General features: G+C 42.6%; 1 protein-coding gene across 11 annotated transcripts in view; it reads right to left on the minus strand.

Annotated features, from left to right (window-relative positions):
- Nucleotides 1-27346, minus strand: part of SGIP1 (SH3GL interacting endocytic adaptor 1) — a 1655639-nt gene that overhangs the window by 567465 nt on the left and 1060828 nt on the right. For all 11 annotated transcript variants that reach the window (XM_069641969.1, XM_069641968.1, XM_069641966.1 and 8 more), the window contains exon 9: nt 23294-23379. In XM_069641969.1, coding sequence (XP_069498070.1) covers nt 23294-23379 — 86 coding nt within the window. The remainder of the gene's footprint in view (nt 1-23293; nt 23380-27346) is intronic.

Here is a 27346-nt window from a genome sequence, read left to right on the forward strand (position 1 = left end):
AATACCAACCATGACGTTATCCCCCAAGCTAAGCCAAACAAATTCAATGGAAATCTTATTAAGATGGAAGAAATTAACGATAACAAGTATGAGCGGACAATAAGACTGAAAGAGTACAAGGATAAGTTAACAGAGAAGGACTGGACACAACAACCAAAAGACCATGTCATAGCACCATTACCCAACTACTAAAATACCAATACCATAGATAGAAAATCGACACCTTGCAAGACTGTCTCTTGACATCACCGAAATAGAATCCTTAATGAGTAATCACGAGAAAAGATGCAAAGTATTTGGAAATGTACTACTGTCCAAACTAGAGCTGCGAGAATTGGACAGGACTTCGACACTGAGACATGAGAAAAAAAGATTGTACTATAACATTACCTGGCGACAATCAAGCTGAAGAACAGACCAAGGCACCAATCAAGCATGAAAAACACAATTATCCCATTCGGGATCCTCGAACAACAATGGAAAGTAATCATTTTAATATTGGAGAACGGATTTGTCAATGTGAGGCACAGAAGGACGAACACAATACACTGATTCCAACAACAATGGCTGAACTACAAAACATGCTGATGGCCGCATCAAGCCATGCCTTAATGCCATTTTTAACACTATATGAAACCATCAGCGACACAATGAGAGATCAGGCTACGTTGATCGCCCTAATACACACAAAGCAAATCTTTATGGAAACTTTTATTACTAAGATTCAAACCAGGCTAGATACTGAAGCTGAAGCTACGCACCAAGGGCAATGCCGTCTGTTCGACATTGCGAGGAATGACCAATCTGAAAAAGAACAAATAACAGCTTTAATTAAACTGCTAACCGCCAAATAAGAGAAAATGGAAAAGATAATTTGGAAAGAGCATATATAAGGCCACAAGATGTAAGCCAAGCAATGGAGGAAAAAGGACATAATAGCCAAAAAAAGAAAGAATCTTGAGAAAACATAAGTAACCACCAAAAGCCCACAGATGATCCAATAAACAAAAAGAAAGATTAAAAAATTGCACCGCCTAATTCCCTGCCAGTGGAATTGCCGCGAAAAACACAGGAGCCCATTCATTCGCACACAAAGAACAGAAAGTGAACGAAGTTGCTAACGAAAGGAACCGAGATACAAAGCAAAAAACTTCAGGGCACAGCAAATAAAGCAAATGAAACAGAATCTTTCTCAATATTTGATAGCATTAAGAAAACAGTGAGTAATGCAAATATGAAAACAGTTACAATTCACGTAAAAAAACGAAAAAAAACCCACCAAATTAACAAAGAGAGGTTTGCGAGCTTTTCTAAGGAATCTAACAATGCCTCCAATCTTCACTAAATTATCAGTGCAAAAAGAATTCAAACAGAACACAAGGACAAATGAGGTCATAAAGAATCAAAAAGAGACAGTACACAAAGGCCACACAAAGGAGCTATTACTAGAGGACAAGATCCAATTGGACCTGCTGATGAATTTATCTACATATTCAGAAGAATTATCTGTAATTACAATAGAGGAAAGCATGATCATGCCAGAAGAAACATCACCTTTATACATCATTGATGAATACGAAGGACATGCCAAATCTACGTAAAACGACATTCTATCATGTGAAGACATAACAGAAAACAAACTAGACTGTCAAAAGAACAATCTGCGACCTCCAACGCTGTATATGATAATGACAATGAAACTACACAGAACACTGTAAAAAGTCCTCAATTTAGGAAAATTGGCCAACGGAGGACCTCAAGAACGAGACAAGAGAAATGCAGTGCTCCCAAAAATTCTAAAGACCGACGAATACCTATGGCTACAAACATTCATTGATCCACAACCTCACTTAACAAAAAGCATGTTTAATATTCAGAGAATATTAAAACATAATGATGGATTAATCTTAAACAGAACTAATCTGCTATGACTACTACATGCGATACCATCGCTCCACATGAATAGATCAGAAGACATTAAAGTAGTAGAATTTATACAAGATGAAACAGACTCAATTGAGATTCAACTAAGACGCTAGGCTTCAAATGTATGCCCAACTATGGTACTAATCACGCACCTCTGCCCTCACCTGTAGAGATAGATGCTAAAGCTCAAGGAAGAGATCAAGGAAAACGAAGGCATATAAGAGACCAGTGTTCCATACTAACAAACACAAGAACAACCACAAAGAAATACATGGGACCGAAGAAATACGAGATCTCTAACTAACAGAAGAACAATGCGTGGACCGAAACACCAACTAAAGTATATTAAAGCTGCATGGAAAGCTGACACAAGAGATCAAAAAGACGCATCTATAACAACAATCCCCCAAAGAGAAAATTAATTTAAATCTATGCTCATGGAACACCAGAGGCTCCTCGCACTTATTTAAAAGAGAATAATGACCTATCCAAGTATGAAATAGTATGTCTTCAGAGGAAATGGATAGCCAACCAACCGATATGTGACAGGTATGTAACATGCATGATCCCTGCACTAACAGGAACAAAGGGGCGCCCATATGCAGGGTTATTGACTTATCGAAATTGGAGGCTAATATACAACTGAAAATCTTTCAACCCCAATCCCTGGATTCAAATTACGGTATGCAAATACAAACAAACTAACGAAAAAGAAAAAACAAATACAAGATTCTAAACTCATTGGAATTGTAAACCTATATTGAAACACACCTGCCAGGAGTGACGCTATGTTATTGATGCAGTTATAACTAACAAATGTAAACAGCTGGACATGATTATATGTGGCGATTTGAACATTCATTTGCACCACGCTAACGGTGTTAAAATTCCATTTACCAAATTAGCTGATAAAGCGCAAACATGGACAAAATAGATAAGCAGGAGAAATCTAGCGTTATTAAACGGAAATATAAAAGGAGATAATCCAGCAAAACAAACTTAGTCAAGAGGTACTGCTAAGGCATATCTGGAAAATATATATATATATAAAATTAACACTGGATCCAATAGATTACGAATATCAGAACACCAGATTGAAGGGCTGAAAGAAGTATTCTCTGAATCAACCAGGAACGATAAAGAAAAAAACTCATTATGAATGGAGGTCGATCCCTTTCAAATCACAGACAGATCACAGATGTAATCACAGCACTGAACACACACACTTATAATCTCCAAATCGCCTGGAAGAAAAAGCAACTTCAAATGAACATAACAGCTCTGCATAGGATGGGCTTTGAAGAAGGCACGAAAGCAATTAAAACACTGAAACAAAACCGAAATTGGATGAAAAACACCAGAGCCTCCACAGCCCAGAATGATGCTGAACTCATGCTGCAGGCCTTGAGAAACAAAAACATGCAAGTGTTATGGAACATACTCAATGGAAAAGTCCTAAACCAAAAGAGGATGATTATAGACCCACCTGAAAGAGTGGACAGTCTACTTCTCTGAGCTGTATAAAATAAGACCAGAAGTAACGTAACAAGAACTGATGACATCGGAACATAAAAAGAATTGCCACATAAATTGGGACTATGAAGAAATAGTGACACATCAGGCGATTTAACAGCTCTAGACCCCCTGTACTACATGGTCTTAGTAATGTCATTCTAAAGAAACACCCGGAAGCATGGACCGAGCTTTGCATGCACATTTTCACACTAATCTCAAAATACAATTACATCCCGAAAACATGGAAATCAGCTACACTGTTTCCCATCTACAAACACGGTGACAGGAAACAACCCTGTAGCTATCGCCCATTGGCTTTGCTTGATCTGCTGGGAAAGGTTTTTGCCTCCTTACTCCTAAAATGATTGTCAGAATGGGCAAAAGAAAACAGGAGACAAGATCTGTGACAAACTGGCTTCGTGAAGAAAGTAAGTACAAACATCAATTTAATTATACTCAACCTACTAAAATTGCAAGCAATTGGATCCAAAACTCATACATGCAGCTTTCATAGGCCTACAGCTGGCCTTCAACAGTGTCAATCGGACAAAATTATGGAAAATACTAAAGAGATGGAACTGCCCGACAGAAATTCTCAAACCCATCAAAGCGCTATATACAGACACGACGATCAGAATGCATGTAACCCAAGACGGAGCTGCATCAACTCAGATACAAACTTCTAATGGTTTAAAACAAGGCTGTCCTCTAGCTGCAACACTTTTTAATCTTTACCCATTAGATCTGGGGGAAAACCAAAAGGACAATTACAAATCCACCTAAATTAAATGCAACAGAAATACAATACATTCTATATGCCGACAATCTTGTTATTCTTGACAAGACTCAAGTCTGATTACAAAAGAGATTGAGAATGCTGGAAAAATGAGAAAATGATCTCACGATCAACACCAAAAATCACAAGTCATGACACTGGTACACCAACAAAGAACAAAGACCAAACCACTGTCAATCCACTTAAAAGGAAAAAAACTAAATTCCTTGGAATCTTGATTAACCAATCGGAGATTGAAATGGATTGGTCTGAACACCTGAAGAACAAAGCTCAATCGCTTGCCCGGCAAGGACTGATAATGCATAGAAAATATGGTCAATACTCAATGAAATCTATAATCGGATTTTATAGACAGAAAGTGGTTGCCATCTTAAGTTATGGAAGTGATGCCATGCTCAACCTTCCACGTCATGTATGGAACCAGATTGAAGGGATTTTCTGGCGAAAGGTATTATCACAACCAGCAGCTTATCCAATACCCGGGGATCTGTTACAAATTGGCAATTCAATCAATTGAATCAATCAAAAATTGCAAGTATCTAGACCTAGCTAGAAACATCAATGCAGATGAAGCCATTCCTGCAATTGAGATATTAATAACAAAAAACAATACATCAAATGAAAAAGTTCTAAATACCTGGAAAGAGGCATGCCTACAAATATTAAATAACAACGATATATCAATCAAAACATTGCTAAACAGACCATTAGAGGTCAAAAAAAGAATCCTACAAAACTATTGGCTAAAAACATTACAAGAGCAAGCGCAGCATAAAACGACCATAAATTCCGAAACAGAAGTCAGAGCTCTAAATTAACTACCACAATATTTGGCAATTTTTCCAAGTCGTCAAATGAGAGATACATTCTGCCGTCTTTGGCTCAACGTTCTCCCCACATGAGAATATCTTGTCAAAACCAAAGGAAATTGTTTGGAGGGATGCTCCCTACTGAAAGAATACAATAGGGTCCAAATGAAAGATGGGCACAGACAATCTCAGGTAATAATAAAAACCTGACCTTCAGAATAATTCAATTCTGCAACAATGGAATGATAAAAGAACAATGTAAATAGAAATCAACAAAGTGCCCTGGACTCAATACACAGAATCACAAACTTATAGAATATGTAAAAGACTACAGACTGAGAACATGAGAATATTTCTGAATATGAAATGGTTTATTTTTATACAAAATGGCACAATGAAATCATGAAATTGGTAGGTAATTTTAAGAGATGGATCAAATGTAAAAGGTTTGTATGCAAACTATATTAATAAAAATAAAAAAAGATGATGGCTGCCAGATGAGGGGATTAGGGAGAGGACTGTCATTGGATGGGGCATTATGACCCAGAGGACAGTGATTGGTTTAAAGGAGAAATACAGTTGCTAAGTGAAAGTGAAACTGTTTTTTTCTTTTACCGAGGATTCCCAGCCTGACGGGGAATATTCATGAGCATGTGAATCCATGCCAGACCCCATGCTGGAGAAAACATTTTCTTTCTATGGTTGAACATTTTTCATGAAGCGACTTTCAATCTTGGGGAAGGGAAATCAACCAGGACATTAGAAGGTCATTGAGGAAATTGCATATTGTTCAAGACATGTTCAATTTTCTATTGTGTTTTCGGGTTAGTATGACAGCCAGCTATCCGGTGATGGAGTGTGGTCCCTTAGCTTTGGGAATAGGCAGGGATTTCCTCAGCAGAGTAGGGAAAAAGTTGTCCGCCTTGCATTACTGAACCCTCGCAACACTCGACGATGCGCGAACCAACGCATGTTGATCCACTTTTAAATGCTTTCGTCTTCCTGTGCAATTTCTGACGCAGGGGGGAGTCGGGTGAAACAGTGGAGCACCGAGGCTTCAGCTGGCAGATTCAACTTGTCGAGCTCAGTTAAAATCCAGCAAAAAGGCTATGCCACGATATTGCAGAGTAGGAGGTAGGATTAATCAATTCTGTGTGCACTGCCACACTGCACACTATGCAATGCACTCATTGACACCAAAGTTATTAAGAAAGAAAATAAATGCTGTTTTTGTTTGTATCCCATTCATTATCCCATAGAGAAAAATTGGACCAAATAAACATTTCCGGCAGGGGTCTGGGGTTAATATGAAAATGTCAGAAGTGTAACTGAGTCCCCAGACCACCCCCAACTTCACATGATGTCCTCTTTGCCCCTCCTACCTCTAGCTTGATATCCTTTTCCCTCCTCCAAAATAGCTTTGTTTGCACTTTTCGTATTCCCCCGCGACTACAGCGGTTAACGCTCGCATCGAGCAAAAATTATTAATGGCGACTTTTCAGATCTGAAAAGTCTGTCTGCTACAAAGCACTATAGGAGATATAGCTATATTATTGAGAGAAGGGGGGTATCCCCTTCCCTGTTAAATATTTTAAAAATGACTTAACGAATAACCCCAAACCTGTCCCAGTAATTAAGTGAACGTTTCTTGGCCAAGTTGTTTCTTATTTGGTCCAATTCCCTCCAGCATTTTTTTTTGCTTTGGCTTGATAAATCGCGACTTTTGGGAGTAGGCCAAAAACAGCGTGTTATTGCTTTCTTAATAACTTTTTCATTCTTTAACAAATCTTTGCCATAAATTCCAGTCTGGGGCGGGGCCATGACAAACCTATGGTCTGGAAAATGTCAGCCAAATACGTCATGCAAGTCAAAAGTTATTAGCAATAGAATTTTCGGATTTCCTATGGCTCATGCTACACACCTTAACGATAGTATGGCGACTGCTGCATTATAATAACTTATATACACACATACAACCTTTTTCTAGTTGTGAGAACTGCAATCAAAGCCCTGCATCCCTGAACATGCCAATGACTATGAAGTGCCCGTTAAGTCAGGGAGAGGAGAGGAAGACAGGCTTCAGCAAAGCAATATGGGATACAGTGCTTTGACTCCTACATACTGTATTTCTCCTTAATTGTTTTTACATGTTTTGAAACCAGAATACTTGTTAGTGTGGCATAATCATGTTATGTTAGGTATGGCAAGGGGGCAGAGGTTGCCGGAGGAACTGCGCATGCCTCAACTTTCCCACAAACATGTACCACTACACACTGAAGCACATGACAGGATATGTGGTAGTAGGAATGCCAGGGGGGTACCAGAGGGAGTTGTAGTATAGAATCACAACCATGCAATAATATCAGCTTGCTTAAATTATTGGAGGCTGGAATTGTTAAGCTCCAAGCAAAGGAAGGAATGTTTTGCGAGATTGGTCCATTATGTCAAAACTAGGACAACGATAAAGAAAATCAGAAGTAAGCAGCTTAACTGTAGTTAAGTCAGTAGTTTTAGAATATTACCAAAAAGTCAAAACTAGTAGTGCCCACGTTAGAGCAAATTCATTTATGGCTTTCAGTCTGTTTCATGCAAGCCAAGCTTTTAATGTGGATGCTCTTCGTTACCATCCGCTAATGTCCTGTGCCATATTTGCTGCAAGGAGCATAAAGCAACATGTCAATCATTGCTCCTGTATACAGGCTTCATGCTGGAATTATAGCAATTTCCAAGTGCTGGAACAATCGGTGTTATTCCAAAATGTAATGCTGCTCATTTTATAAGCTATCATGCGGGCAATTGTCTACCCATCAATCTGACCCTTACCAACACATGTGTAGTCCTCCTTGGCAGAAGTCCCATTCCCCTCTGAACGAGGGCGACAGGGAACATTGCTGCATCAATAAAAAAAAAATCAAACTGCTCATATTTAAAAGGGGTTGCAAAGTAACTTGCAGCACAATGTTGCCAATGTAAATGAGAAACAGCCATTTACTCAAAAGCGATCAGAAACGGTTTGCATATCAACACAAAATCGGAGGACAGTAATGCTCAAATTTAGAAATAAAAATGTGAATAAGATTCTTCTGATGGGAGCAGATTCTCTAGTACAAACATAGCGTTTGTGTCTTCTCAATAGACGATTTCTCACAGTATTGGCATTCTCAAATGAAGAATCCATTCTTTAAACGTGAGGGACCCAACTATCGAGCATCAGAGCGAATCAAGATTCGCAACAGACCAAAAATGAATCTGCAAACATAGCATCATCAATCCTTGTACCATTTCATTTTTAAGATTGCCGTCATCATACACTATTTTTATTGGGAGAAAGATGCATGACTAAAGAGTTGGGCCTTGGTTTGAACAAGAGACCTGCAGATCAAATTGTTATAACCAGCATTAAGTCTGTTTTACTCCACACTGGTCAAAAGCAGGAACAGGTTACCACAATGTTAATCAAAATATTTTACCAACTGTGTCCCCTATTTTTAAATCTATACACTATAATTGACAGGAGCTTGCCTCAAACACAGGGCATGTAAGAAGGGCTTTATATCTCAAAATGATACAAAGGACTACAAACCAATATGTACAAAAATCATTTTTGCTTCAATTATTTAGCTGCAGTAAATGATGCGCTTTTTCAAGACCTTTTGAAAAGAAAAAGGCATTGGGAACTGACTAATCCAATGAATTTGCCCCTTCTCCCCAATGGGGAGTCAACCCATGTGAGACTATGGAGGGGAGCCCGCTACAAAAAACCTCCCTAGGGGTTTGGGAAAGCCGAGTCTCCCTGGGAGCGACTCCCCAAATCCAGGAAGATTTCCATTAAACCCAATAATCCCAGCATATATGGGAATTGAGAGAAATCCTGACTAAATTAGGCCTTTCATATGATTTGAGTGGATGCTGACCCCCCCTCCTTCAAACTACAATCCCAGGACCGATGGCTCTATGTCTCTAACCTAGAGACATATATAAAGTAATCATCCCCTTACCTGCAAAGAGAACAGCTGAGACGAAGCCAATCAGCTGGAGGTAAGATGTGCAGAGTCGATATGGATGCTACCACGTGGAGCAGAATACGCCTGGAGGCAGGATCACAGCCCATACATGGAGGGTGGAGAGCCCACGCAACGCTGGCAAGACCAGGAGCGCCGGAAAAGCAAGGCTTCCGGCTCTGTGTCCGACAGTCAACCTACCACCAACAAAGTGGAATGCTGGCATGCCGGCGAAGAGACACTTGTCACTAGAAATCTGGACCTAGTGTCCCGAAAGGAGAAGACCGCTGCTGATGGAGGGTACAGCCCTTCGCAGGAGAAAAGACTGTGGAACAGTAGGTAAGCGTTGTCTGAGCCAGAGAGGAAGGAGGGGCGTTTTACACCACCCGCGCCATAGGAAGTTCAGAATCCCATAACTTAGAGGGCCGATGGGCCCAGTGAAGACACCTGCTCGAGACCCAAGGAAAGGGAAGTCATATCCCTTATAACAAAAGAGATCCCTTGAGAACAGAACACAGAAGAAATACGCCAATGGGCTGACCCAAAAGGGCATATCCAAGAAATTAGTAAGTCAGACTGAACAGAAGAAAGCACCCGAGGCAGGGGAACCAATATCCCTCCTGATTCAAGGGTCCCTTAGAAAGCAGCGTATAAGAGAAATATGTCTAGGGGGAGAGCAAGAAGAGTACACCAAAGAAGAAGGTATAAGTCAGACCGAATAGAAGAAAGCACGTGAGGAAGGGGGCACCAATATTCCTCTTGATTGAAGGGACTCTAAGAAAGCAACACAAGAGAAATTCCCCAAGCACTGCAGCAAAGAGCGTATAGCTCAGAAGTGGGTGCGAGTCGAACTGAGAAGAGAAGACGCAAGAGGCGTCTCAGCGAATGGACTTCTTCGCCCGTGAGCAATCCGGAGTCAAGAGTACATAGGTGTGAGTCGACCAAGTAGTCAACCCTACATAGAAAAGCAGAAAGAACTTTGAACAACGCCAGGTAGCAGAGTCCTAAGGTCCTGGGAAGACCACCAGAAATTACCACAAACAAGAGGCTAACATGGTCAGAAGGGGAAAATTGAAGAGTGGCAAATATTTCTTCCATGCTACAAAACCTAAAGAAACAAGGAGAAAGCGCACCCAAATAAGTTGTACAGATAGGATGGAAGGGCCCAACAGTTCACCCTAGTGAAGATGCCCGCTTGATATTCCAAATAGTGCAACTAATATTCCTCAGGACAAAAGGAACCTCGGGAATACAAACTACTCAAGAACTGACAACCAAACATACTGAGCAGAGGTGGAGACCCGAGAAGGGTGTAACCAAACAGGCTAGTTGGTCCATAAGCACTACATGGGGGAGACAGAGGTCCATATCACCCAAACAATCAAGTCTAAATAGAAAGCCTAAAGAACTTTAACCAACACTGGGAACATAGTCTCTAGGGAAGGGGCCAAGAAATTACCCCCGAACGAGAAAGTGAACTAGTCTGACGGAGAGAGCCAAAGGGGCTATCAAAACTTACTTTCAATCCTATAGGATTACTAAACTGACACGAAACCAAACAAGACAGATAATGTCACCTTTATACAAGACTTTAGATTTTTGTTGGAATTGTGATGAGAGCCAAAAGCTTGGGATGCTGAAAAGGACATTTCAAAACAGATTCAGTGGGAAGGGGTCAAGCACCACTCAACAACCAACTAAGTCAGAGTATTTAGCTGTACTATTTTTGTTTCTTTTCATTATAGTAGTAGGGTCAGTTAGGTAGTTTAGGTTTGGACAGAGGAACATATTTCGTTATTTAAGACGTCCTGAATGTCATCTTTGTTATTTTCTTTCATAGATAGGGGGACCTCATTGTAGCAATAGGGCTAGTTGAGGGACATTTGTGTTTGTTAATAAATCGTCTGTTAAACATATCCAGTTATCTGATCCTTACTTCGGCACATCACAGTACTGTCAAGGCCAGGATAAACATGTCCAAAGACCCATGTGACTTCAGTTTCTGCTTTCATTCTTAAAGCAAATAAAGGGGAGGTGGTCTACACTGGGCCCACAGGATATGTTTTTGAACTGTCTTAAACCAGTCAGGAAGTCTTTAGGACCGTGGTCCTCTGTGCTTCCCACTCTCACCCAAAGCAGGTCTGCTTTCGTGGCAGCAAACTGTCACTCAGTCTTTGGTATGTAGTGTCCCCATTCTTCTTTCTTGGCCTTTGCCAGGACTTTAATTATTGCTGTGCTTTTCAGGATGTCCCCTTGATACCCTAAGTTCATGTAGTTTACTTGGCACCACCAGATCGGTTGTCTTCCATAGATGTCTGGCCCAGGCTCATTGAAAGTCACTGGGCAGCTGGGTGCAATTAGGCTTTCTCTCCTGGTGGCAATGGTCAACTTCGACTGGCAACCTCTCCACCACTGGATAATCTTTCCTAACATCGAGATTCTGGGAATGGTCAACTGCTACCTTGCCTTTTCTCCTTCCACTAATCCTGGTTACCTTTTCTTTGCCACCTCTCCTCCATTCTTTCTGGTCCCCTTCCCTCCATTTCTCTGCCATTCTTTTTCTCCTCACCTCTGCTCTACCTCCCTTATCCTGTGTGTCTCCTTAAAAACCCTCCTATCTTCTCCCCTGCGCTCTACCACTTTTACTCCTGCTTCCTTCCATATTCTTAACTGCTCCACTCTCTACTACTCCTCCTCTCTGCACTCCTCATTCTCTTTACAGCCTCACCAGACCTTCATGCTCTATTCTGCACCTACACAGTACTTTAATTCCCACTTTTCTCCATGGCTACAACCCCCCTTTTATATGCTGGAGTGGTTGAGGGCAGTTGATGCAATTGCCGAGTGTGTTGAGCTGTGTTCACCCTGTGAGCATGTAATGTGTACAGCCATCGCAAAGTTCCGATTCCTCAAATGAAAAATTAGTGCGCAGCCTGCCCACGGCACCGCTAGCCAAGGACAGAGTATATGTGTCAGCTGTCTTGAAATTACCCTCCAGTGGTCCGGGCTCTTGCAACTATTCTTGTCGGCAGAGTCGATATTGCATCTCTAGGATATTGTATGCAGCTTCCTTCTGTCATCTGTGAGACTCTGCAGGCAGATAGGAGCCAGATCTGGGACTCGTCCCATGAACACTCTTCAACCTTGTAATTTCTACGTTTCTCTATTGCCCAGCCACGAGTGGCTGGTTCCTTTTACCCAAAGATCTGTACTTTCATAGTTCTGCTCATGCTTGTCAGGCAGCTAGAGAGTTATTAGTACTGGTCCCACACATGAGGTCCCTGGTGTGCTGGAAAGCCTGATGCGTCTTCTTTGTTTGTTTGTTTTTGTTTATTTATTTGTAGGGCGCCCAAACCCTTAGGTAGCTGGGCGCACAACGCACAAGGTGGCAAGATTACTTATAGCTTGGTTACATTTATCCTAGAAGAGAGGCATACATACATTATTTTATATATATATATATATATATATATATATATATATATATATATATATATATATATATATATATATATATACACACATACATACATACATACTATTGATTCTGTCATCATGGCCCATCATATTTGCATATTACTATGCTGCTATGCACTTGCACTTTATTTCATCTTTTAATGGGGCCAGCATTTTGTATCGTGCACTTATAGATTTTTATATTGCAACCTTGGTTTTACGCATTTGTGCTCCATTTTGCTGCTACAACTGTGTGCACTTACACTTTATCTCGTTTGCCAGTATGCTGCAAGTTGCATCTTATACATATATTGTTATTGTCACTTTGGTCCTGCATTTTTCCACATGAATTTGTTGCTATAACTGCCTGAACATGCACTTTATTCTTACTTACTGGTATTAGAAATCTATACCTGTGTTTTATGATGATCCAGATATCTGTCATATATTTTCTTGTGTGGCTGTAAGACGGTTGCTATATTCCCATTTAATTTAACACATGGGTTTTTTCCTTGTGGGTGGTTATATTATTCATTCAACTGTCTTTGTATTATTAATTACCACCTCTTATTAATATTGTAAACTACATTGGGGCACTGTGGAACCGTGGGTCTGCCTGGCAAGGAATGCGTGCAATAGATTATGCGTTATGGTTATTTTTGCCATCAACGTGCTTATAGTGCTCTAATTACTGTAACGCCACTTGGCTCACAGTACGGCCTATTTTTGCCTTTCCATTCCATCATGGCCGCTGCTCTTTCCATTTGTCCAGGCCCCCATCGCGCTTCAGTGAAACAGCAAAAGGACTGCACTTGCCAAACTACTAAGGTGCTCCAGTCCTTCGTCTCTTCACGTGATCAAGCACTCAGTCAAGTGCGAAACACGCTGTGTGAGGGTCGTGCTCACGGGCGTCCTGCCTCTGTTTTTACCACTGCTTTTCAGCCGTATTTTGTACTTTTGTTTTTTTTGGTAACATTAAATACCTTCAGACCTATACCCATACTGTGTCGTGAGATGTGCTATTTTTTTCTGGACCATGGTCCTTCAATTGACCGCAGAGAGTGCGGTTCATTCTTTCCTCTTTTTGTCTCAATATTTTTCTACACAGCGCGCACCGTGTTGAACCAGCACCGTTTCTATAATTGTGGCACGCTTCTGCTCAGGGGCGTTTTTTTTAGCAGATCCGCTGCCGCTGGTGACAGATTACTCTCTTGACTGGACTTAAGTTGTACCCGCAAGGGCCTGAGGAGCCCTGTCTGTTGGCACGGGTGAAACGTGCCGGAGGACGCGCAGATCCTGGTCTTACGGTAGGTGTCTTCGTCATGTGCTGGTCTTTCTCCCTTGTTTTTCACTTGAAGTACTTTTTATTCCACACCAGCCTTCTTTATTGCCACCCTATATTGCCTTTGGGTAATAGTTTGGCATGCTGCGGCTTTGACTCTGAATCTAGCACATGTTAGCTCACACAATTTATGTCTTCATTCCAATTTTTGGTGTTTATATATATTCTTTACAGCTTGGTCTGCAGTGGCTCAACATGCAGGACGCCTGGGCAGCAGCGCGGCTCATTCAGGCCAAGGATCTGTTCAGTGAACAGCAGGAGATGCCCATCTCTTTGCGCACTATTGGGCAAAAAAGACTAACTTGAACTGTAGTATGGAAATTACCTTACTCAAAGATATTGAGAAGCTGCACAAGAAAGAGATTTCAAAATGGTGGGAGGAACACTCACTGCAGAATTATTTGGACACTGGACGTGTACTTTGAGGACTGCGCATTATGACAATGCCCTCCTTTGAGGACCAAGATACTCCCATGCTTCAAGAATGGGGGGAAGCCAGTAAGGGTTGTTCTGCCCATTTCCTTACCATCCTAGTAAAATATGCCAAATCTGATTGAGTCATGGCTCTCAAAGAACTGGATAAGAAGGAAACTGAACTCAATAAGGTTCCCAGCACACAGGAGGGCAAGCAATTGTGCACAAAAATTAATGAGGCTCTAACCATATACGAAGAAGATATTAAACAGTACAAACATCGCAAGTTCATAAGGGACAAATCTGATTATGAGACTGGAAGGATAGTCACCTTTGCCAAATGCTTTGATTCTTTACGGAACAATCCCGTCATTAAACCTGTATCTACTGATCTCGGCACTATCATCTGAATCGGATGTTTCAGCTTCTGAAAATGAGGAGGCAGCGGTCAAGCTTAATTTTTTAGACGAGATGCAGTTACTCTGCCAAGACGGGAAAAATCAAAAACGTGGCAAAGGTCAAGGCAAGCCAAGAGGCAGAGGCAAAGGACAGAAATCACGAAAAGGACTCGCCGAGGCCGGCCTGGGAAACAGCGCGGGCGTAAATCAGGAGAGCAGATCAATGCGCTCTGGAGCCAAAAAATAACCACCGATACTATGAAGCTGTGCCAAATTATTAATCTGTCCTCTCACATACTTACCAAGCCTCAAACCTCGATCCTTTCACTTGGCCTCAACTTTTGTCCCACCAAGGCTTTTGATTATGTCAAAGCGTGTTTAGACCTTGACAAATTCTTTCGTAAGATCAAACTTAAGAAATTCTTCAGTATCAATCCCACGGTCATCAAGCCCTCTGTAACTCGGACTGGTCGCACTGACCTTCACATTTCGGACATTCCAATGCTCATGGATTTGGCCAGCCTCAAAGACACCCAGTTTGATTCCACCAATGTTGATTTTACGGATTTTGACATTGACCCCAACTGGGACACATATACTAGGCTTAAGAATAAAACCAAATTCAATACTCAGTTCCCCGTGGGTGGTTGCTTGGAAGCTTTCTATGATTTATGTGTCAGTGATTTAAGAAAATTACGGACAAGTACTGACAGAGTCAAATATAATCTTACTGCCTCACAATTTAAGGCTATAGGTGAACTACAAAATCTGCCTAATATTGTCATTAAGCAGGCTGACAAGGGGTTGAATACAGTGATCCAAGACAGAGTCCACTACGTCTCCGATGCTAACCGCCAACTCAGGGACCGACTGTGCTATACCAAACTAGCTAAAAATCCTTTTACTGATATTCAGTCAGAACTTAATCTCTGCATCAAGTGGGCTGACAATGGACTCTTAGAAGAGGATCTAGTTAAATTCCTTGTTCCCTCCTGCCACACCGTTCCTACCATCTATATCTTACCAAAGACACATAAATCTCTTACCCACCCACCCGGGAGACCCATTGTCACACTATGTGGTTCCCTTCTAGAGCATTTGGCCCAATTTATTGATGAGACTGTTTCCTTTTGTTTCTGTTCTGCCTTCTTATTTGCAGGACACGAGGGACTTCTTACAACATATTGCTGACACTCCCTGGGAAGAAGGTCTTCTCTTGGCTACCCTCGATGTTTTATCTCTGTACACATCCATTGATCATCAAGTGGGAATGCAAGCTTATCAATTCTTTATGGAGACAAGTTCATTGAATTATCATGGCCACAGCTCTATGATTTTGGAAATGTTGTTCTTTTGCCTCACCAATAATGTTTTTCTGTTTGATGGTGCATTTTACCGGCAAGTCAGGGGAACTGCTATGGGCAGCACTTTTGCCCCATCGTATGCCAATCTGACGATGGGATGGTGGGAGGCTACATTTTTACATGATTTACTTGCGTCCAGTTTTCCTACCCAAATTGTTGCCTGGTGGCGCTACATCGATGATGTATTTGTAATTTGGAAGGGTAGCGAAATTGACTGACAACTGTTTGTGAGAAGTACTAATACTAATGTGGTGAATTTAAGTTTCACAGAATGCCACAGCACCACAGAGGTAATTTACCTTGATACGGTGGTAACCCTAGATACATCTGGCTTTCACACAGTTCTGCATAAAAAACCTTCCAATACTGGCTTACCTCTACATGCCACTAGCTGTCATCCGTTGTCATGTAAAAGAAGCATACCGTACGGTGAGTTCATCCGCTACCGCAGGAAATGCCCTGACTTGGCATCGTTTGAGCATCACTGTGCTCGAGTGGCTACTGATTTTTTGCAACAAGGCTATACTAAAAGAATCATCGAAATGGCCTATATCAAAGCTCGAGGACTTTGTAGGGATTAACTATTGTATGGTACCAAATCACACCAGACTTTAACAGATGATGAACCTAGACTCAGTCTCTTTTGATAATGCCTCCCACAATGTCCGCAGGATCAGCGAACGACATTGGCGTGTTTTGATCTTGGATAAAGATCTATGCCCCTTACTTTCCAAACGTCCCACCATCACGTATAAAAGAGTACCATCGCTCAGAGACAAGCTAGTCTCCAGATTTTTGTCACCTATTGATAAAAGTCCTTCCCTTTCCAATTGGCTGGCGGTCTCCCCCATTGGCTTTACGAAATGTACTAAATGTAACGCATGTGCTCATGCCACTCCTTGTATATTTTTATTGCATCCGGTCACCAAATGTAATCAAATCATTAATTATTCAATCAATTGTGACACTACTTTTGTTGTCTATGTCCTCTCGTGTCCCTGCATGAAGTGGTACGTTGGGAGCACTACCTGCAAGCTCAAACTCAGGATTCTCCAGAATCTTAGGGCTATTAAAAACTTATATCCCCCATACCCCATGGCTAAACACTTTCGACAGGAACATGAGAACGACTTAAAGTTGCTTACGTTTTTTGCAGTGGCACACATTCCTATTCATCCTAGGGGTGGAGATTGTGTTTTGAAATTAAGACAATTGGAGACACGTTTTATTCTGGACTTCGATACCAAGGTTCCCAATGGACATAATCTCGATGAGGAGCTTTATACGTTTTTGGGGACTTAAGTCTGGTCGATATGGTTAATTTCTGTGATGTCCTTTCTCCTGTTTATGCATCTTGATTTTCTTTTGGTTTAGGTGTTTTCCATTAGCATTTATCTCCCTATATTGTATCCATGGTCTGTCTGTATTACTTTACACCTTACTTTATCAGTGCTTTCATTTTTCAGACTTTTCTCTGTCCAACTTTTTTATCTGCTGCAGCACGATTGGATGGGACTCGAGCTCTTTACTGTTTTTGTTTATGTTTCATATTTTTTGTCGTCTTTTTGCTTTTCCTATTCTTGTAGCTTCACCTTCTCTTTCATGTAGTTTCACAGCTATCTCTTGTTTGATTTGTACATTAGTACCAATAACCATTCCTACTTTCTGTCAATATTAGTTATTCAGTGCTTTCCATGCCCATGTTAGATCTATGACTTCTGGTATCTTTCATATCATCTCCTCTCCTCTGGCTAGCTATGGACCGTGTTTTTTTATATGTTTAATGTTGCCATTCTGGCTCTCACAAGTTTGCACATTTTGAGGCTGCTGTATCTTCTTTTAATGATGCCGATACTTTGCAATTTTTGCTATTATTGATTCTGTCATCATGGCCTGGCATATTTGCATATTACTATGCTGCTATGCGCTTGCACTTTATTTCATCTTTTAATGGGGCCAGCATTTTGTATCGTGCACTTTTATAGATTTTTATATTGCAACCTTGGTTTTGCGCACTTGCGCTCCATTATGCTGCTACAACTGTGTGCACTTGCACTTTATCTTGTTTGCCATTATGCTGCAAGTTGCATCTTATACATTTATTGTTATTGTCACTTTGGTCCTGCATTTTTGCACATATATTTGTTGCAATAACTGCCTGAACATGCACTTTATTCTTACTTTACTGGTATTAGAAATCTATACTTGTATTTTATGATGATCCAGATATCTGTCATATATATTTTCTTGTGTGGCTGTAACATGGTTGCTATATTACCATTTGATTTAACAGAAGGGTTTTTTCCTTGTGGGTGGTTATATTATTCATTCAACTGTGTCTTTGTATTATTAATTACCACCTCTTATTAATATTGTAAACTACATTGGGGCACCGTGGAACCGTGGGTCCGCCTGGCATGCAATGCGTGCAACAGATTATGCGTTATGGTTATTTTTGCCATCAACGTGCTTATAGTGCTCTAATTACTGTAACGCTCACAGTACGGCCTATTTTTGCCTTTCCGTTCCATCATGGCCGCCCCCCTTTCCATTTGTCCAGGCCCCCATCGAGCTCCAATGAAAGAGCAAAAGGACTGCACTTGCCAAACTACTAAGGTGCTCCAGTCCTTCGTCTCTTCACGTGATCAAGCACTCAGTCGAATACGAAACGCGTTGTGTGCGGGTCGTGCTCACGGGCGCCCTGCCTCTGTTTTTGCCACTGTTTTGTTTTTTTGGTAACATTAAATACCTTCAGACCTATACCCATACTGTGTCGTGAGCTGTGCTATTTTTTTCTTGACATGGTCCTCAATTGACCGCGGAGAGTGCGGTTCATTCTTTCCTCTTTTTTTTGTATATATATATACATTGCTCCCTTCTTAACTCAACTGGAAGAGCGTTCCAATGCTGGGCTGCTTTTACAGGGAAGCTGTTGCCACCTGTTTTTTGTAGGCGGAATCTGGGAACTTGGCGGCAGTAGGAGTTGCCTAATCTGGTTGGTCATGAAGATGGTTTCCTGGTAATTATTTCCTGCAGGTATGGTGGTGCTGCATTATTTAGGCATTTGAAGGTTAAAGTAACCATTTTGAAGAGAATTTGATCAGTAATTTTTAGCCAATTGTGATTTCTTCTATAGTTAGATATGTGCTCTTTATGAGGGAGGTTCAGGGCCATTCTGAGCATGTTGTTTTGCAGTGTTTGTAGTTTATTGGTGATCTATTTATTGGCTCCCGCATACAGTGCGTTGCAATAGTCCAATTTGGAGAGGATGAGGACATTGGCTAGAATAATACAGCTAGCTGGTCGGAGGAAGGGTCTGAATGCTTTGATGAGTTTGCTGGTATAAGCGGTAGATGAGGCCAAGGAGTTCACTTGTTTTTTTAGGGAAAGTGTGGAGTCCAGGTAAAAACCTAGTATCTTCACTTCTTTGGCGACTGTAATTATATTGCCATCAATATTGAAGGGACTATATTTGTTGAGTTTTTTTAGGTTGTTGGCTGAGCAGAGGATCAGGATCTCCGTTTTATCGTCGTTCAGGCAGAGGCCGTGGGTTGCCATCCATGCCTGAATGAGGATGTAGACCTCCTTTACTAAGACTGTATCTGATGTGAAATTGCCCGTAAGGGGGATAAGGATCTGGGTTTCATATGCGTAATTAGTGTAGGTGACACCCAGCCTGTCCAATTTGTCAAATAAAGGCTTAGTGAAGATATTATACATAGTGGGTGAGACGCATGAGCCTTGGGGGACACCACGTTATAACTGGGTCTGCTGATGCTGCCGTGGAAAAGACTCTCATGCTTCTGTTATCAAGAAATGATTGGAACCAGGCTATAGCTTCACTTGAGAAGTGGGCTGCCATTGCAAGGTGTTTGCATAATACTGCGTGGTCCACCAAGTCAAAGGCCGCCGACAGGTCAAGGAGGAGTAGCATAGCTGTGTTTCCTTTATCATTAAGTTGATCAATTTGGGCTTTACGGACTATTAGGGCTGTCTCCGTGCCGTTTTGAGGTCTGAACCCAGATTGGCGAGAGCCTAATAGTTGGTTAGTCTCAAAGTATTTCTGAATTTGTAAATAAGCCACTTTGTCGATTATCTTCAGGAGAAAAGGGACAGTGGTGATAGGTCTGTAGTTTGTAGGTATGAAAGGGTCTAAGGTTTGTTTTTTGAGAAGGGGTAGGAGCCAGGATTCTTTTAGACTGCTTGGGACGGAGTTGGGTGTAAAGGAAGCATTAATGAGTTTTGAAATGAAAGGGGCCAACTCTCTAGCTGCATCCTTAATTATTTGGGCGGGGCAGATGCCACCTTTGCAGTTTGTTGGTTTTAGTGAGGCAAGCATTTTTTCGGTTTCCAGGATAGATATTTTAGAGAATTTGAAGGTCACTAGGGGAGGTTTGTTGCTGGGATGTGGGATAGTGGGGGATTCCGTTAGTGGGAGCGAGGCTTTTTTTGAGGCAATTTTGGTTTGCAATGTTTTTATTTTATTTGCTAGAGCATTTTGAATGTTGGTACACCATTGTTTATCTTTAGGTAGGTTATCCGGTGGAGGTCGAGGGGATTCTAGTTCTCGTAGGACTGCGAAAAGTTCCTTAGTATTGGAGCCTGCTTTGGAGATGCTTTCATAATAGATTTCTTTTTTGGTTTGAATGATTTCATTCTTGTATTTAGTAGCCGAGAGTTTGAATTTTTATTTATTTTCTTCTGTAGGTGTGTGTTGCCATATGGTTTCGAGCTTCCTTTTTTCCCATTCTGAGTTCTTTTAAATGGGGGGGTGAACCAAGTGTTCAGGTGAGCCCGTTTACTTTTACAGTTCTTAAGTGGAGTAATAGAGTCTAGGATTTTAGTCATAGCTTCATTGTAATGGTCTACCAGCGTGTCTGGGTCAGAGTTGCTAAGTAGGGCATTAATCACCGGAAGGAGACATGGTAGGATGTTATTGGTCGTGATGTTTTTCCTTGATCTGGTGGGGAGTAGGGGTGCCATTATTTTTTCTTTGTTTGCTTCTTTCTTCAGTGTTCGACTGAATGTAATCAAGGAGTGGTCGGTTCAAGGTTGGGGTGTAATTTTATTAATCTTAGTTGGGCAGTTTGAAGTGGCTACCCAGTCTAGGGTCCTACCTTTCTCGTGGGTGGGGGTGAGGACTTTTTGGGATAGCCCATGTTCATTAAGCATGGTGGCTATTGCATGAGCTTGTTTGTCAACAGGGTCGTATAGTCCTAGATTGAGGTCGCCAAGGAGCATTATCTAAGTTGATTCTTTAGTATTGCTAGCAAGATGGAAATATCTTCCTTAAACGAGCCTAGGGGCCCTGGAGGCCTATATATGAGGTAGATCGTCAGGGTGCGGCATGGGGATATAGGCAGTTTTGCTGATAGTAATTCACAGGATTTTAGTGGTGGTAGTGTGGAAAGTCTTTGTGTCCTGCATCACAGAGTGGCTTGTGGTCCTTGGCCCCCATGATCACCTCAGACCCACCCCCTAACCTCAAGAATGTGACTTTCAAATCGGCAGGCAAAACCTCATGTTGCAAGCTACTAATCAGCCACAAAAAATCATTTGCAAACCACATCAATTCTATGCATGCAAACCATTTCTTAATCGCCAAAGAGTCATTCAATGGCCAGCAGCAAGTGCAAATTCTGCAATGTTTTGCATTACTCACAAAAAACATGCAAAGGACTTCATTACAGGAGGGATAATAACTAAAAATAAGAAGGATTTAGAGATACCGCCTATTTATTCAGCTGCCACTTTTGTCTGGAGATATTCACAATCAACAGTAAATGCCACTGCATATAAGGTTGAATACCACCAGACAAGATCACAGATTTTTATTTATAGGTGGTCCCCCTTTTCTTTAGTCAAAATAAGCAGAAGTAATTTCCTTCACCGCAGAATAAATATTGCTGCCTGCGGAAGTGGGCATCTCTTATGTCCATCCTTTCACCTCTATTTATGCAATGATCATCCTCAGTATTATAAAAATTGTAGAGCAAAAGTTTGATCTGTACATTTTTAGGGATTTATCTAAAATCAATTGCCTCTAAGCCATGTAATCCAAAAAAGAAGGAGCAGCACCAATGTTTGTCATATAATAGATTAGACTGAGAGGCAACACGCAGATGGGAAGAGACTGAGGAGAGAGAGAGAGAGAGAGAGAAGGGGAGATGGGAGTTAGGGCGGTGCTGGGTAGAAAAACAGAAAAGAGAAAAATAGGGCCATGGTCATCTATAAACAAACTTAAGGTAAATGAAGAATTTTAGATAATGGAAGATACTGAAGTCCAAAAGGTACAGTATTCTGCAGTCTAGGATCAATGACTCAAAAGTGTCTTTTGCCTCAGCTAATGAAATTTGAATTTGAGACAAGGAGAAGGATGAAGATATCGGACCTCAAAAGGACTTAAGACAATTAGGTTTATTAGAAGATGGGACCTAGTGACAGTCGTGATAAGTATCCTTGAATAGCACCAGCACCCAACTGAAAAAAGGAAAAGTGAGCAATAGATGGAAGCGCTATCAAACATGAACGTTTACAATTCAAACTTTTTATTCTCAATGAAATGCAAACTTTGGAAAATCGAGCAAAGCAAAATTCAACCATTAATGTTGTAGCACCTTTAAATGGTGTGGTCCAATTCCTTGGATGAAAATTCGAGTTGGGTTAAACAGACACCTATATAACTGAGCAAAAAGGGTGATAGTGTAATCTTATCAGATTATACATGCCTAACAAGACTTTCCTGAAATGGGATTACCTCAACGCAGCCTATTCAGGGCTACGTCAGAATTCTCCTCACAGTTATTTTAGCTGAGGGGCACCACTAACGGGACAGTGGCACAGCTGCATAAGATAGATGCTCCAAAGGCCCAACTTACTATTCATCCACACTAAACACGGATATTATACGCTTCGACACAATACATGCATACCACTAAGCTACCCACACATGGCAATTGACATTCCTCCTTCCTACAGATATCAAGCATCACTTCTCAAAATCAAGCTATATTTCAGAGTCCCGACAAATGCATCCTCCCACTACAGGCAAACAAGTATTCACTCTGTACCGCAATTGCACTGGGCAGGAATAATCTAGAAACAGATTCCCATAACCAGTACCCGGCTACTTCAGAACTATGTGCATCATTGCAAAAAGAAAGCCACCTTGCATTCTCCCTCTTTCCCACTTGACAAACGCAGCCCCCTCTCACATTCAGATTCGCTAGAGCATCAGATAATGGTATCAAACCCAACACCGTAACATTTTACCTTCAGCTTTCTCTTCTTCAAAGGCCGATTCCAAAGGTGGACCAAACAGTGGTTCAAGGGATATGCTTTCTTCGTGTGCATTTTTGCTGTTGTGCAAGTCAAAAATAAGAAAAATGAAACACTAAATAAGGTAAACATTAAGTTTTCTAGTCATGTGATTCAATATTTGGTTATACATTTTTTTTTTTAAAACTCTTTATTGACTTGACAGCGCAAACAAGGTCCAGAGGCAGACCACAAGGCACCAGCATATTTTACAGACAGTATAAGAAAAGAACATATACAATTACATGAATGTAATATGGCAATAATCGGCAACACTCAGAGGATAATATACATGTCCCGGGGTAGTATGGTATTTAGGGGGAAACTTCTGGGGATGTAGAAGATGTGGGGGGGTGAAGTCATGGCAGCAATATAGTCACGGAATTTCGGCCAGATGTCTCTTGGTCTAGAGTGGGGGTGTTGTATAGCACTCCAGGAATGCTCAGTGTCATGAGCCCATGTGACCGATCTGAGCCACTGGGTGTAGGTGGGCCCTCTGGGGCGAAGCCAGCAGAGTAATATACAGCGAACTGCCAATAGCATGCTGAGGCCTGCCAATTTCTTAGCATCACGGGAGAGCTGTGGGAAATCGTGGAATAAACAATGCAGTGGAGTGGGGGTGATTGGGTGATATAGAATATCTAATAATGTAGAGCAGATGTCTAGCCAGAATTGGGACAGATGGGGGCATAGCCACAGCATGTGTATATAGGAGGCCTGATCTGCGCCGCATCTAGGACAGGTAGGCGGGTTAGTGTGAAACATGCAGTGAAGTCTCACGGGTGTGTGATGATACCTGTGTAAGACTTTGAACTGGATGAGCTTAAATTTAATGTTGTAGGAGACCTCATGAGTCCGGGCGCACATCTGAGCCCACCTCATCAGTGATTTCGACACCAAGGTCCTCCCCCCATCTGCTTCTGAGCTCGGTAAAGTGGGGGGCCGCTCTGGCCTGAAGCAAGGAGTAGAGCCGCGACACTTTACCCCTGAAGGAGAGATATGAACAGAACTCCTCCACTATAGGTTCATCGGTGGGCAAGGCGGGGAAGTCCGGATAGGTGGACTTGAGATGTGCTCAAAGTGAAGAGTACTGCAGCCATACAGAGGGTCGACGCCTGAGTGGAGGAGGGAGGTCTGACCATTCTATGAAGTTTCCCTGTTCAAATACATCACGTAGAGTCAGGAAGCCAGCGGTGGCCCAGCGGGTGACTACCGTAAGTGGGATGTGTGGAACATCGGGAAGGAAGTTCCACAGGGGCAGGTCCCCGTGAAAAGGACGGGGTGAGCTAACCATGGACCAGAGTTTAGTCAACGCCAGGGATGTACAAGCCACCGGGTTCATAGAGTCTAAGGGGGGGGAGATTGGGCGGAGGACCAGGGACCCAATCACTCGGTCACAGACAGCCAGCTTCTCGAGGCGGACATGAGGGGGGCATCAGTAGTGTTGAACCAGAATGCAGCAAACTGTGATTGGGCAACCACCCAGTATCTGATGAAGTAGGGTGCACTAAAGCCACCCAACTCTTTGGGGGCAGTCAGTGTACCCAATTTGAGCCGAACGGCCCCCGAATGCCAAAGGAATGTGTTGCATATGGTGCAGAGAGTTTGAAAAAAGGTATTCCCAGGCCACAGGGGAAGGTTGGTAAAGCGATACAATAATTGAGGTAATACAATCATTTTGAGTATGCCTATTCTGCCCGCCAGTGAAAGGGGAAGCCTAGTCCAGCTTGAGGTTTTAGTTTCAAGCTTGGTCAAATAAGTGTGATAATTGTCGTTTCGTAGCTGTGACGTGTGCCTGGAGACCACCACTCCTAGATAGGTGAAGCTAGAAGACGCCCAGGTGAACCCATGCAAATCCTGAGGGGGTAGGGTCGAGTCCGTGAGCGGGAATAATGCAGACTTGGAGCAATTGACTATTAAGCCTGACATGTCCCCAAATCGAGCCACATCTATCAGTATCGGTAAGAGATTGATTTCAGGGGATCGAACAAACAATAGGGTATCGTCAGCATAAAGGGAGACTATGTCCGTCTGGCCAGATGTGCGCAGCCAGGGAAGTGTGAGTGTGACTGCCGGAGCATGTCAGCGAAAGGTTCCATGGCGATTGCGAAAATGAGCGGAGAAAAGGGGCATCCCTGACGTGTTCCTCTAAATATCTGAAAAGGGGAAGAGCATCTGTCTTCTGTACGAACCTTAGCTGACGGAGCAGTGTAAAGGAGCTTTACCCAGGCACGAAAGTTGGGGCCGAATTTACATTTCTCGAGGACGCACCACAGGTATTTCCAGGAGACTGAATCAAATGCCTTATGCATGTCTAAAGTGGCCGCCACTGCATGTGTGGTCGGGTCGATTCTGTTGAGGATATTAAAGAGTCTCCTTAAGTTTAGGGAGGTGGACCTACCCGGGACGAAGCCCGCTTGGTCTGGATGAACAATGTGGGACATATATGGGCCTAAGCGGTTGGCAAGGATTTTGGCAAATATTTTAATATCGCTATTAATCAGGGAGAGGGGTCTATAGGAGCCGCACTGCGTGGGGGCTTTACCAGGCTTGAGGAGCACCGTGATGAGTGCCTCACGGCGAGATGGCGGGAGTATGCCCAATTCACACGACTCGGTCCACAAGGTCAGCAGATGCGGCGCTAGTTGGGCTTTGTATAATTTGTAGTCCATCGGGAGCCCGTCGGGGCCAGGTGCCTTCCCTGCCGCCAGTGACTCGATGGCCTCAACAATTTCTTCTAGGGTAAAGGGCCGCTCGAGGGAGGCACTAGTTTCGGCCGATAGGACAGATAACGGGAGGTTCTCTAAGTAGGAGTTGATTTTGGTTATTTGGGAGGTGTTGACCTCCGAGTATAAAGACGAATAGAATGCGAAAAACTCAGAGTTGATGTCTTGAGGGGAGGTGGCGAGTGTACCATCCGATCTAGCTATGGCTGGAATGCTGGGGGCACCAAGTTCGCAGCGTAGAAGTCTAGCCAACATTCTGCCGGGGCGTTCACCCTCGCCGTATTTCCTAGCCAAACGAGGGGAGTCCAGGAACTTAACCTCGCGTTCAGCAAGGCCACGGAACCTGTCAAGCTCAGTGCCCAGATCTGCCAAGGTGGCCGGGGAGTGATCTACTGCGTACTGCGCTTCATAGGCAGATAGAGCTGATTCGCTGGTGGCGATGTCGGTACGGATGGTTTTGAGGATGCCACTGCTCTTAGAGATGGCGACTCCCCTAGTGTGTGCCTTGAAGGCTTCCCATAGCACGGCATGCGTAGAGACAGAATTTAGATTAATCTCGAAATATTCCTCAATTGAGGATTCAAGCTCGGAGGCAAAGACCTGGTCAAGAAGCGCGTGAGGGCTCAACCTCCACAGCCTTGGTTTGTTGGCGTCAGGTCCCCAATTTATGGAAATTAATACTGGTGAGTAGTCCGAGAGTGTCCTGGGGAGGATGGCTAAGCTAGTCACGCATCTAATCAGTGAGCCTGTGACCAGCCATCTGTCTATTCTGGAATGGGAATCGTGTACTGAGGAATAAAAGGAGTAAGTACGGTCATCAGGGTGCATTAAGCGCCAAGCGTCCACCAGTGCCAAGCGGGGGAGTGAAGTCAAGATCGAGTAGGCCGCTCTAGACAGTTGACGAGGGCGAGAACCGGCCCTATCCAAGGTGACGTCTAATATAGTGTTGAAATCCCCGCCCCATATGATGGGGATCAGGGGATAGCTCTCAAGTAACGTGACTAGGTGGTGGTAAAAGTCGGGGTCGTCAACGTTGGGACCGTATATATTGAGGATGATTACCTCCTGGTGCTGCAGTGCGCCAGTGATGAGCACAAATCTACCAAGTGGGTCTATGTGGGATTGATGACAGGTGAACTTGAGGCTGCTATGTATTAGGGTAAGGGTGCCTCGACTCTGAGTAGAATAGTTAGTATAGTATCTCTGGGAGCCCCATTGTCTGGCGAGTCGCTCTCATTGCTCTGAGCGAGCGTGGGTTTCCTGTAGGCAAAGGATCTTCACT

This window comes from Ambystoma mexicanum, chromosome 1q (genome assembly GCF_040938575.1).
Source record: "Ambystoma mexicanum isolate Mex_15411 chromosome 1q, UKY_AmexF1_1, whole genome shotgun sequence".
In the NCBI taxonomy this organism is placed as follows: domain Eukaryota; kingdom Metazoa; phylum Chordata; class Amphibia; order Caudata; family Ambystomatidae; genus Ambystoma; species Ambystoma mexicanum.